General features: G+C 39.8%; 1 protein-coding gene across 1 annotated transcript; it reads left to right on the top strand.

The window, feature by feature from the left end:
- Positions 1-2961: 2961 nt before the first annotated feature.
- On the top strand, positions 2962-3690 carry LOC132649066 (olfactory receptor 4K3-like). The gene has a single exon (XM_060372107.1). It carries the CDS (start codon positions 2962-2964, stop codon positions 3688-3690), a length of 729 nt encoding a protein of 242 aa, XP_060228090.1.
- Positions 3691-12615: the final 8925 nt, after the last annotated feature.

Below are 12615 nucleotides of genomic sequence, written 5' to 3' on the forward strand. Positions count from 1 at the left end.
CTATTACATGCTGAAGACTTGGTGAAGACACATGTAGCCCTCTGCTTTCTTCTTCATTATTTTTGAATTCCTATGAGCTTCACTCTGTTGATTTAAGGTACCTTCTTTTCCCACGAATTTGACAGAGAACAAGGAACAGTATATGGGAGAATTTGGAGGGAAGAAAGGAGAGAAATATTGTCATTATATTATAACTTAAAAAAAAAAACAAAGAAAAAATAAACAAATAGTTCAACCTGACCCTAATCTTTATGATATGTAACAAAATTAAATATATATCAAGGAATACTAATTCTTCATTGTATGATCAGCGTATTTTGCTTAGATATTGGGCATATCTTTGTAAGGCATGTGTATTTACTTATTCCATCAGGTTTCTTTAGCAGATGGATGTGCTACCTGATGCCTTCATAACTTTTACTTGTCTTCCATTCCTTCTCTACACTTTTATGATGACAGAAATCAGGAACTTAAAATAATTCTGATGATGGCATCAAGGATTTTATTGTTCGCCTGCTCTGGGATAAAATGAGACCCCAAGTTGAAAAGCACCATGAGAATTATTGAAGGGAAAAAAAAAGTGGTCAATGACTGTTTACCATCTGGTTTCAGTATTGGTCACTATATTAGCATAAGCACCCTGCCTTGAGGGGAATAACTGCTGCTCACTGGAAGTATAACTTCCAATTCATCCAAGGCTGATAGTCAAAGGACAACCTTGTTGACATATTTATGTAATTCATTCTGTTCTTTACAATAACATAGATGATCAGTAGAAAAGCAAAACAATAAGGAAATACATACTAGTGATAGGATGATGATAGGTGTTGTTTATGTCATGAAACTAAAGTATTTCAAAATCTGAAGTGGTCTCAAGATTAGTTTATGCAATTTAAGATTAATATTTTCTCTTTTTTTGAGTGTTTCTTACTGGCTTTCTTATGCTAAATTTTTTTTAATTTAATTTAATTTTTTTATTATTAGTTACATTTTACTAACTCTGTATCCCAGCTGTATCCCACTCCCTCATTTCCTCCCAATCCCTCCCTCCCTCCCTCCCTCTCTCATCTCCTCCCTGCCCCTTTCCAAGTCCACTGATTGGTAAAGACATCCTCCCATTTCTTCTGACCCTGTTTTATCAGGTATCTTCAAACTGGCTGCAAAGTCCTCCTCTGTGGCCTAGCAGGACTGCTCCTCCCTTGAGAGGTGGGGAGGTCAAAGAGCCTGCCCCTGAGTTCCTGTCAGAAATGGCTGAGACTGAAGTAAATGTGACTTGCAGTGATCAGGTCTGACTTAACTTGCCTTGTGCTTTCAATCCATTTACACTGGTATTTGTAGTAGTATTTGTTAATCAGTTTAGTTGAGCAAACAAAATCTATTATATGTATTTATTAATGAATAACTGTGAACCTATATTTTGTATTTATATCTCATGCCAGTGTGTATGTTATAGCACCTTCTGTATGCTTCCCAACTAAGGTTTTTCCAACATGCTCTTTCGAGCTTTAAGCTAAAATTGTATTTTTCATTAATTAATTAATTAATTAATTACATTAGTTTATATCCCGATAAGCACTCCCCTTCCACCTCTATTCCAAGGGCCTCTTTCTGCCTTCCACTTCCCCAATATCACCCTCCCTTTCTTCTAGGAGAAGAGGAGACATCCCAAGAATATCAACCCTCCTTGGCATATCAAGTTGTGGTAGGAATGGGATTATTCTCTTCTATTGAGGGTAGACAATGTCATCCAGTTAGGGGAAAGGGATCCATGGGCAGACAGCAGAGTCAGAGACAGCCAGGGACCCTGCTGTAAGAGTACCCACATGAGGACTAAGCTGTACATCTTTTATATATGTGTGAGGGGCCTAGGTCAAGCCCATAGACACTCTCTTCTTGTGGTTCAGTCTCTATGAGCCCCTTTGTGCCCAGGCTAGTTGATTTTGTAGGCTTTCTTGTGGTATCCTTGATTTTTCTGGCTCTTTTAATCCTTTTTCTCCCTCTTCCATAAGACTTTCTGAGCTCTGCCAACTCTTCGGCTGTGGTTCTCTGCATCTGTTTTCATCAGCTGCTGGGTGAAGCCACTCAGATGACAGTTATGCCGGTTTCCTGCCTGTAAGTTATTATTAATAGCAAAATATTATTAATACTGTCATGAGTGGGCTCTCTCTCATTGCCTGGGACTTAAATTAGGAAAGTCAGTGATTGGATAAGTGGAAGGTTTTATGGGTGGGTTGGTGTTTCTCTTCCTCTACTGTAAATCCACCTGTCCACAATAGGGGGCCACATCATGCTCCATAACCTCTGCTTCTAGGAGTCTCAGCTAGGGTCACCACCATAGACTCCCAGGAGCCTCCACCATCCCAGAGAAGACACAGATATTATTCTACTGATGCTCAAAGAAATCATTATACAGTCTGACAAAATGGTAATATCTTATAATACCATTTTTACTGAATTTTGGTGTATTTCCCCTTCAGTTGCCAAATTTAATCCTCATTTTTTTTTTCAGAATTTCATGAATGCTAGTAAAAAATTTGGACAGTATTTCTCAATGAAACAGCATCCATTTTGGGGTTTTTACGTTGCTCTCTTGCTTTACTCACTGCTCTCTTAAAAAGAAATTGCTGATAGAGCATGTGAATAACAGTCACACATGATGCTTCTCTTCTTGCCCTTGACTCATTAGCTTTCACCTCAGGCAGCACAATGTTACGCATTCTTGGCTTAGATTTATCTTCAATTTATCCAATTCTATTCAGATGAGTTTCAATACGAATGTCTAATTCTACACAGAAAGTTGCCTACAGCATACCTCTAGTTAATAATTTTTCTTTCTTCGCAGGTTACTTCTGAAGACATACTGAGAAAAATGGGTGTAGGCAGTCTGTGTTGTCAGAATTTATACTTTGGGGACTTTCCAACTCATGGAATATTCAGCTCTCACTCTTTGTGATATTTTTAATGATTTATCTTCTCATTGTTTCTGGAAATATTACCATTCTGGTTTTAATCATCACTGACCCACATCTGTATTCTCCCATGTACTTCCTGTTGGCCAACCTGTCTTTTGTTGATATGTGGCTTTCTTCAGTCACCACTCCTAAAATGATCACAGACTTTCTCAGGGAAAACAAGACCATTTCCTTTGCAGGCTGTATGTGTCAGATCTTCTTTGCTTACTGCATCGCTGCAGGAGAGATGGTGTTGTTGGTGATAATGGCTTATGACCGCTTTGTGGCCATCTGCAAGCCACTGCATTACTTCACCATCATGAACCTGAAGAGATGTACTGGGTTTGTGTTGACTTCCTGGACAACTGGATTTGTACATGCCATGAGTCACCTGGTAGTGATTGTGGAGCTGCCATTTTGTGGACCTAAGGAAATAGACAGTTTTTTCTGTGATATGCCATTGGTAATCAAGCTAGCTTGCATAGATTCCGATGATTTGGATGTTCTAATGAATGCTGGCTGTGGGGTTGTGGCTGTAACCTGCTTTATTCCGTTGCTCATATCCTACACTTATATCCTAATCACTGTACGACAGAGCTCTAAAGCTGGGGCTCATAAGGCCCTGTCCACGTGCACTGCCCACATCACAGTGGTGATCATCTTTTTTGCACCTTGCATCTTCATCTATGTGTGGCCTCTCAATATCACCTTGTTGGATAAATTTCTTGCTGTATTTTAGTCTGTTTTCACACCTCTCCTCAACCCAGGTATTTATACTCTGAGAAATAAAGAAATGAAAAATGCCATGAAAAGATTTATAAGCAACTACTTTGGTCCCAAAGGAAATTTCTAATATCCAGATATATGTCCAAATTACTGAACATAGTGAAACTGACTGAAATAGATTTTAAGTCAGAAAATATAGTTGATATTCAAAATTTGTACAAATACCCTAATATAGATATAACTTGCTAATTAAAAAAAATATGACATTTACTGACCAACCCTCTTTCTAAAATTTCTTTCTAAATCTAATTTGAATTTTCTTTCCTTGTAGGGATATCATAAAACTGTTCTTCTATGTTTTTAATAGAGTTTACCTTAATGTGTGTTGACCAAACTCATATGTTTATCTTTATAAATAACATCTTAGTAAAATTTACCTGATTATAATTCTGTATATTACCACATGCCCCAAAAATTCAATTTCTTTGCAAATGGCCAATATCATCACTTTTGCCTGATCACAGCTATCAAGAAAAAAACAAAACAAAACAAAAACAACTAAAGGAGTGGGCAGAAAATGTTAAGAGAAGATCAAACAAGTTATAGACTCAACAAGGCAGCATTGTGTTATACTTTGTGTTTTTTATTTTAAGCCAGATGAATATGTATCATAATAAAATATCCAACAATGTTTACTGAGATTTCTATGTTATCTCAATCTGATACTAAAATTTGTACTCTAAATTATTATTTAATATCATATATCCTGAAATAGAATCTCCATGAGGTCTGTTTTCATAAATTGATTGATTCATAGGGTAACAAACTATGTTTAGGATGCTTTTTCCACAAGATAGAGTTTATAATGTTGGTTAAAACTCCATAGCTATTTGACCACTTTAGGAATTTCAGATCTTATATTAAGTATTTTTTATTTAGGTTGTATTTTAAAGGATGCAAATAAAGGTTGAAGTTCATTCTTCTTCATGTGCACATCTCATTCTCCTTGTTTAGGATTCTTTCTTTCCTCCAGTATGTAGTTTTGGTATATTTGGTGAAAATCATGTCACTCTAATTGTGTAGAGTTAAGTAAAGTATTTCTAGTATATTTTATTCATTTATATGTAGTTATACAAGTATGCCAGTACCATACTGTTGTGGTTCAGTTACACAAATAAATATTACTCAGCAATTAAACAGAAGGAAACCATGAAATTTGTAGGCAAATGGTGGCATATAGAAAAGATCATCCTGAGTGAGGTATCCCAGAAGCATAAAGGCATACATGATATATACTCACTTATAAGTGGAAATTAGACACGTAATATATGATAAACATACCAAAATCTGTACACCTAAAGAAACTAAGCAAGAAGGAGGCCCATGGGTAAGATGATCAATCCTCACTCAGAAAGACAAATGGGATAGACATTGGAAGAAGGAGAAAACAGGAAACAGGACAAGAGCTCACCACAGAGGGCCTCTGAAAGACTCTACCCAGCAGTGTATCAAAGCAGATGCTGAGACTCTTAACCAAACTTTGGACAGAGTCCACTGGTACTGGAGGGTTTCTTTTTCTTCTCTTTGATCCTAGTCTATTAGGTCTCATCAGGAGTGGATGTATTGTCTTCCTCTGTGGCCTGGTGAGGCTTCTCCCCCCTCACGGGGAGATGATCAAAAAGCAGGCCAATCAGTTCATGTCAGAAGCAGTCCCTGTTCCCATTACTATGGAACCCACTTGGACACTGAACTACCATCTGTGTACTTTCTTGCTACCTGAAGATCCAGCTTTACCACTCCTATGTCTGTATCCAAATGATGCCCAAGTATAAAATTTCAAATAAGCCAAAAGAACAAATTCTGACCAAATAAGATCAGAAATCAATGAAAAAAAAAATAGATCAATAAACATGTGATAATGTATTAAAGCAGAAACAAAGATAATTTTGTGCACATTTACTATGAAAAAGTTGGCTCAAAAAGGACCTATAAAAGGCTGTTAATCACAAAATTAGCAGGTTATCTAGGTTGGGTACAGGGAAGAGGTGACATGGTTGATGTTTGGAGTTGATGATTTCTAACACTATCTGGAGGCAGAATTTTACCTGTTTTCTCTTAATACTTTCTAGTGGCTGAAGAAAGACCTTGAACTATAGATGATAATTTATTTTGTCAAAAATGTACTGACATAAAATAAAAATTTCATAGACATACCTATACTAACATTTGGCAAATTTTATAGACATACCTACACTAACATTTGGCAAACAGCTCTTTATTGGGGTTAGCAATCTACACGTAAAATTAATGATTACTATCAAGTCAAAAGTTGAATCTTTAAAATGTTTAATTTTGAATGGATTTGCTAAAATGTCAATTAAGCTGACAGTGATATAGAATAAAATTAAATAATTAAGTAAGAATATGTCTGGATCTTAATAACATTAAAGTCCATAATATAATATGGAATGCTTTATGCCTTTTTATTTCTCAGCTTAGAGGAAATAGGTGAATTTGTCAAAAAAATTACAGCTTTCCTTTGGAATTTAGTGTAAGGCAAAAATCCATTTCTTTCATTTTTATTCATTGTTGTACATGAAGTCTTAGACAATGTAAAAAATTAAAAAGGAAACTAGAATTAAAACTCTTAAAACTCATTATATTGGTAGGTGTCATAAATATTTGATTAGGAAATATTGAATAATCCAAATAGTAATTACTAGATACAATGAATTATTTCAGAAAGAGTGTAGAATATGAAAATTTAAAATTGTATATAATTATACAATTAACAGTAGAACTTAATGTTTATAATATCAATATCTCATGACCATCTTTGACAAAACAATAGTATGTAAATTACATAATACTACTGAGTGTATTGAGAAGGATATAATACAGACAGAAATAAACCATTTTGTACATTTCAAACTGAGTAGATAATTAAAAGTTTGAGTTAGAAGACTGTATTGTTCATGTCCTTGCTTCAGTACTCTCTGGGTTGTGGTGTGTTTGACTGATACCAAGTTTTTGAGCTTGGAGCTTCTCTGGGCTTGCAAGCTTATATTCCATTAAGAGTTTATCTGTGATTATTGGGAGGGGCAAGATGACAGCTCCGGGAGGACTCTCATTCTGACCAGCAGCATGGCAGGATCAGCACAGTGACCAGCAATCAGAACTCGCGGCCATAAAACACAGTGATTGTGTTTCCCAGGTGAGAGGATACCCCACGGTGGGGATTCAATCAGCTTTTAACTCACCCTGCTAAACCTCGGAAGAGATCCTGGTTCTACCAGATGCTTGGCTGCCAGCCGCCAGCCCCATGACATCCCAGAGCCACAAGCCAGTGTCTCTGGTCATGGTCCCAGACTGAACCTTGAGCACCACACTATCAGAGACTGGAATTTTCAGTTGAGAGATAACCCCACGGTGCAGGAAACGATTGGGATCGACCTTAGGTCACCCAGATATCCCCTGGAAAAGACTCAGGTTCCATGGGCACACCAGGAGCCAGCCCAGAGCCAGAGCTGGAGACCCAGGCTCTGGCAAAGAGCCCTGCCTGCCTGTGCGCCTGATTCGCTGCCTGAGATAGAACTGTGGGCACCAGGGCACCAGTGAATGAGTTTCCCTGTTTGGTGCAAACACACAGGGAGAGAAATGGCTGGTCTGATCTCAGAGCACTCAGCCGACACACCCACCCCGAAAAGGTCTTGGGAAAATTATCCAGTTTAGGCAGACGCCCAGGCTCCCAAAGGCCGGAAAGACAGACACAGGCAGTTTCTGTGGGCCAGACAGCTGGCAGAGACTGAGCCCCCATCACTCAGCTGTGCTCCAGACACAGGCAGTTTCTGAGGCCAGCCAGCTGGTGGAGACTGAGCAGTGCACACCAGGGCAAAAAAAGAGACTGGGAGTTCCTGTCTCTAGAGAATCCACAGGGAAGGAAGGAAGCTGTACTGACTTAAATCACCCAGTCCTTCCCTGGAAAAAGTCTAGCAGACTGGTGGGGCCTAGCTGCCATCACTCAGCTGTGCTCCAGACACAGGCACAAACAGTTGCTGCGTGCCAGATGTCCAACTGGGTCAAAGCAGCTGATCATTAAATTTACAGCAAGAAACCCAGAAATAGGGCAGCTGTCTTCAGGACTTCCCTGGGTGAGAGGAGAACCCTCTCGACTAACAGAGACCACAGTTATCACTCGGGTCTCTATCCCTGAGGTGAGCAGCAGCAACTCCTGAAAAAACGCCAGCCATCCAGGGACTATACCCAAAAAGCTGAGAAGACTTCCTTCAGGAAAAACCAGCTTTCTGCAAAGGGGATTTTCTTCACCACAGGATCCCCAGGAACCACAAGAAAATAACCCCAAACACCTAAAATAGCAAAATGGGTAGAGGCCAGCGTACAAGCTCAAGCAACAAAAGACAGCAGTATGACATCTCCAGAACCCAGTTACCCAGGGGCAAGTAGCCCTGTACACCCCAGCATAACTGAGATCCAAGAAGATGACCTAACAACTATGCTCATGAAGATGATAACAGAGGAAACAGATAGGATTCGTAAACATAGAGGAAGATAAAGTCAAACAGAATATTGCCATCCATAAAGAAATAGAGGAAGCTGCAGCCAAATAGTTTATGACCTTTAGAAAGAAAATGCTTAAAGCACTGAATGAAATATATATATATATATATATATATATATATATATATATATATATATAACAGAGTTGAAGGAACTAAAAGAAAAAGAAAAACAGGAAAGTACAATCAGACAGGTGAAGGAAGTAAACAAAACAACTCAAGACCTGAAGATAGAATTGGAAAAATTAAAGAACACACAAATGGAGGAAATAATGGAGAGAAAGAATTTAGGGAAGAAAACAGGAACTACAGAGGTAAGCATAACCAACAGAGTACAAGAAATGGAAGAAAAAAAATCTCAGGTGTAGAAGACACAATGGAAGAAATTGATGTATCTGTCAAAGAAAATGTTAAATCCAAAAAATTCCTGACACAGACCGTCCAAGAAATGCAAGACAATATGAAAAGACAAAACCTAAGAATAATAGGTATAGAGGAAAAAGAAGACTCCCTTCTCCAAGGCCCAGAAAATATTTTCAACAAAATCATTGAAGAAAATTTCTCCAAGTTAAAGGAGAGGCCAATAAGAATACATGAGGCTATAAACAAACAGGTGTGGGCTTATAGGAAATATTATGGGAAGCCTTAACCCCCTCGTTGGAACATCCTGCATCAGTTCTACAACTAGCAGTGGTGGTGTCCAAGGTCTGAGTAGGTTCAGGAGATCATTGCCCCCAGGGGCGAGACATGCTTCATGTAAGTTGACTAACTCCATGTTTTCCTCCACTTTTGAAAGTCATTTAGGATTCTTAAAATATTTTTTCCCTTTTATTTTTAAATTTTTCATCAATTACACTTTATTCATTCTGCATCCCCCCATGAGCCCCTCCCTCCTCCCCTCCCAATCCCACCCTCCCTCCTCCCTCCTCCCTCTGCATGCATGCCACTCCCCAAGTCCACTGATAGGGGAGGTTCTCCTCTCCTTTCTGATCTTAGTCCATCAGTTCACATCAAAAGTGGCTGCATTGTCCTCTACTATGGCCTGGTAATGCTGCTCCCCCCCAGGGGCAGGTGATCAAAGAGCAGGCCAATCTGATTATGTCAGAGGCAGTCCCTCTTCACATTACTATGTAACCCAATTGGACTCTGAACTGCCCTGGGCTACATCTTTGCAGGGGTTCTAGGTTATCTCCATGAATAGACCTTGGATGGAGTATGAGTCTCTGGGAAGTTCCCTGTGTTCAAATTTTCTTGTTCTGTTGCTCTCCTTGTGGAGACCCTGTCCTCTCCAGCTCTTACTATTTCCCAGTTCTTACATAAAATTCCATTCACTCTGCCCAACAGTTGCTTATCAGCATCTGCTTTGATAGTCTGTAGGGCAGAGGCTTTCAGAGGTCCTCTGTGGTAGGTTCCTAGGTTGTTTCCTGTTTTCTTCTTCTTCTGATGCCCATCCTCTTTGCCTTTCTGGATGGGGATTGGACATTTTAGTTAGGGTCCTCTCTCTTGCTTATTTTCTTTAGATGTACAGGTTTTAGTGGGTTTGTCCTATGTTGTATGTCTACATGAGTGAGTATATACCATTGCAAAACCTGCACTCCCGGTGCAGGGTCCATACCGCTCCCTTCCCCAAAGAGACTCACAGACCTCTGTTCAATGCAAAAGCAAGAGGCAGCTTATTCTGATCGCGATGGCTGTCGTCCCTTCAAAGCAGGAGACGACCCGAAGCATACTAAGCACAGAGTTTGTATACCTAAAAAAATCAGGCCTTTACATTGATTAGTCAGCAGAAAAGATAGCAGTAATGTGGGCTGGCAGCTGTAGCGGGGAGCTCACAGCTCCAAGGACAGTCCTCCCCTCTTCTCCCATCATTCTGTAGCAGGCCACTTACAGCTCCAAGGACAGTCCTCCCCTAAATTGCCTGACTTGTTCTTTTTTCTTCTTAGCTGGCCCTTATTCAAGGTCCAGTTGATTTCCTTTCTAATTTGGGATGGTCCCATTTCTCACCATGTGTTTCTTTTTGCTTCTGGGACAACTCACTCAGGATTAGCCAGATAGAGCCAAGTAATTGTGGTAATGATACTTGCTTTTTTGCCCAGTGCTGTAATGCTAGTAAATTTAGGCATGCCCTGGTTACTCGCATGCCTCGCTGGGTGCCTGTGCCCGTTGATGCCCCTCACACTATGACTCTCTTCAGACAGAAAAGGGATCTTGGAATTACAGCCACCATTGTTACTGCCATCTCCTTGGTGGCTGTTGGAGCTACCACTGGGACATTAGCCATGAGTCATACTGTGTAGACTGCTCAGACCCCGAATAATCTTTTAGCCAATGTAGCTCATGCCTTAGATGTACAAAAAGGAATTAATGCTCAACTAAAAGGAGACTTGATGGTGTTAAATCAGAGGATTGATCTCGTGCAGGAGCAAATTGATACCCTATGGCAAATCACTCAACTTGGCTGTCAATGAAAGTATGCTGGACTTTGATTCACTAGCATATAACATGAGAATTTTTCCTGTGCTGCAAATCTGTCTAAACAATTGTCTAGCTATATTTTAGGTAATTGGACTGGAGAATTCAATACTACGATGGAGCAGCTGAGAGTGGCCATTGTCACAGTAAATTCTACCAGAGTGGACGCAGGACTAGCCACAGGATTATCATCATGGATTGCTGCAGCCATGAATCTTCTGAAGGAATGGGCGGGCATGGGAGCGTTAGCAAGCCTTCTGGTGTTGGTCTCCTTGGTTTGCCTGTGGTATATATGCAAGATTAGAGTCTCACAACAGTGTGATGCAGCCATGATCATTCAGGCCTTTACAGCCATTGAAGCAAGACATTCTCCCCAAGCATGGTTGGATACCATAAAAAGCTAAAATGATACGCTCAGGATGCGAGGCTAAGCACTGCACTCAGGGTCAGCCGCTTTGGACCCAGAGAAGAGCATGTCTGATTGCATGCGGGTTGATGCCCCAGGTCCGGCCTCTGAGAAAAAGGTATCAGACGGGTCTGATGCTCTTTGGGTGGATGACACCTAAATGAACATCAGTACAAAGTCCCAATTTATGTCTAATATCAGAGATCAGACCTCTACTCTTTCCTGATGCATCTAAAACAAAAAGGGGGAACTGCAGAGAGCTGCATAATGCTGTGCCTTAAAGATGGAGCTGGTTTCCTGCCTTCCACCTTCCAGATGGTGAGTGCTGTCTGTCACGAACAACTCCATATTTGGCTAAAGCTGAGGATCTGGCTTGCTTCCATGTATGTGGACCTATCTGCATTGCCCACATTGCACGCTGGGGTTGGCTACCCAGAGGCTATTTAAGCTGTGGGCTGGCTTTCCCCAGGGTCAGATGATTGTTCAAGGTTCCTGAATAAACTGCATTGAAAAAAAAAAGAAAAAAAAAGAATACATGTGGCCTACAGAACACCCAACAAATTTGACCAGAAAAGAAAATCCTCCTGCCACATAATAATCAAAAGAGTAAATATACAGTACAAAGAAAAAATACTAAAAGCCGCAAGGGAAAAAGGCCAAGTAACATATAATGGCAAACCCATTAGAATCACACCTGACTTTTCAACAAAGATTATGAAAGCCAGAAGGGCCTGGATGGCTATCACGCAGACCATAAGAGAACACAGATGTCAGCCCAGGCTACTATACCCTGCAAAGCTCTCAGTCCTCATAGACGGAGAAAACAAGATATTCAATGACAAAAAAAAAAAAAAAAAAAAAAAAAAATTCAACAATATCTACACACAAATCCGGCATTACAGAAGACACTGGAATGGAAAATACAACCCCCCAAAATTAGCTTCTTTCAAGAAAACACAGGAAATAATTAACCTTACTACCGTAAAACAAAAAGCAACCAAGCACACAACCTGATGACCACAGCCAACATCAAAATCAAGGGATCTAACAGCCACTGGTCATTAATCTCTCTCAACATCAGTGGATTCAACTCTCCAATAAAAAGACACAGATTAACAGAATGGATACATAAACAAAACCCAGCAATCTGTTGTATACAAGAAACACACCTAAGTCACAAAGATAGGCATTACCTGAGGGTAAAGAGTTGGAAGATGACTTTCCGAGCAAATGGACCCAAGAATCAAGCAGGAGTAGCCATTCTAATATCTGATAAAATAGACTTTCAACTAAAATTAATAAAAAGAGATGGGGAAGGAAACTTCATACTCATCAGAGGAAAATTCCACCAGGAAGACATCACAATCCTGAACATCTATGCCCCAAATAAAGAGCACCCACATTTGTTAAAGAAAGATTGATAAAATTTAAACCACATATAGATCCCCACACATTAATAGTGGGAGACTTCAACACCCCACTC

This window comes from Meriones unguiculatus, chromosome 18 (assembly GCF_030254825.1).
Source record: "Meriones unguiculatus strain TT.TT164.6M chromosome 18, Bangor_MerUng_6.1, whole genome shotgun sequence".
Taxonomy (NCBI): Eukaryota; Metazoa; Chordata; class Mammalia; order Rodentia; family Muridae; genus Meriones; species Meriones unguiculatus.

Excerpts from the sequence above, each read along its gene's own strand:
- LOC132649066 (XM_060372107.1), top strand. The coding sequence starts at position 2,962 with ATGATTTATCTTCTCATTGTTTCTGGAAATATTACCATTCTGGTTTTA.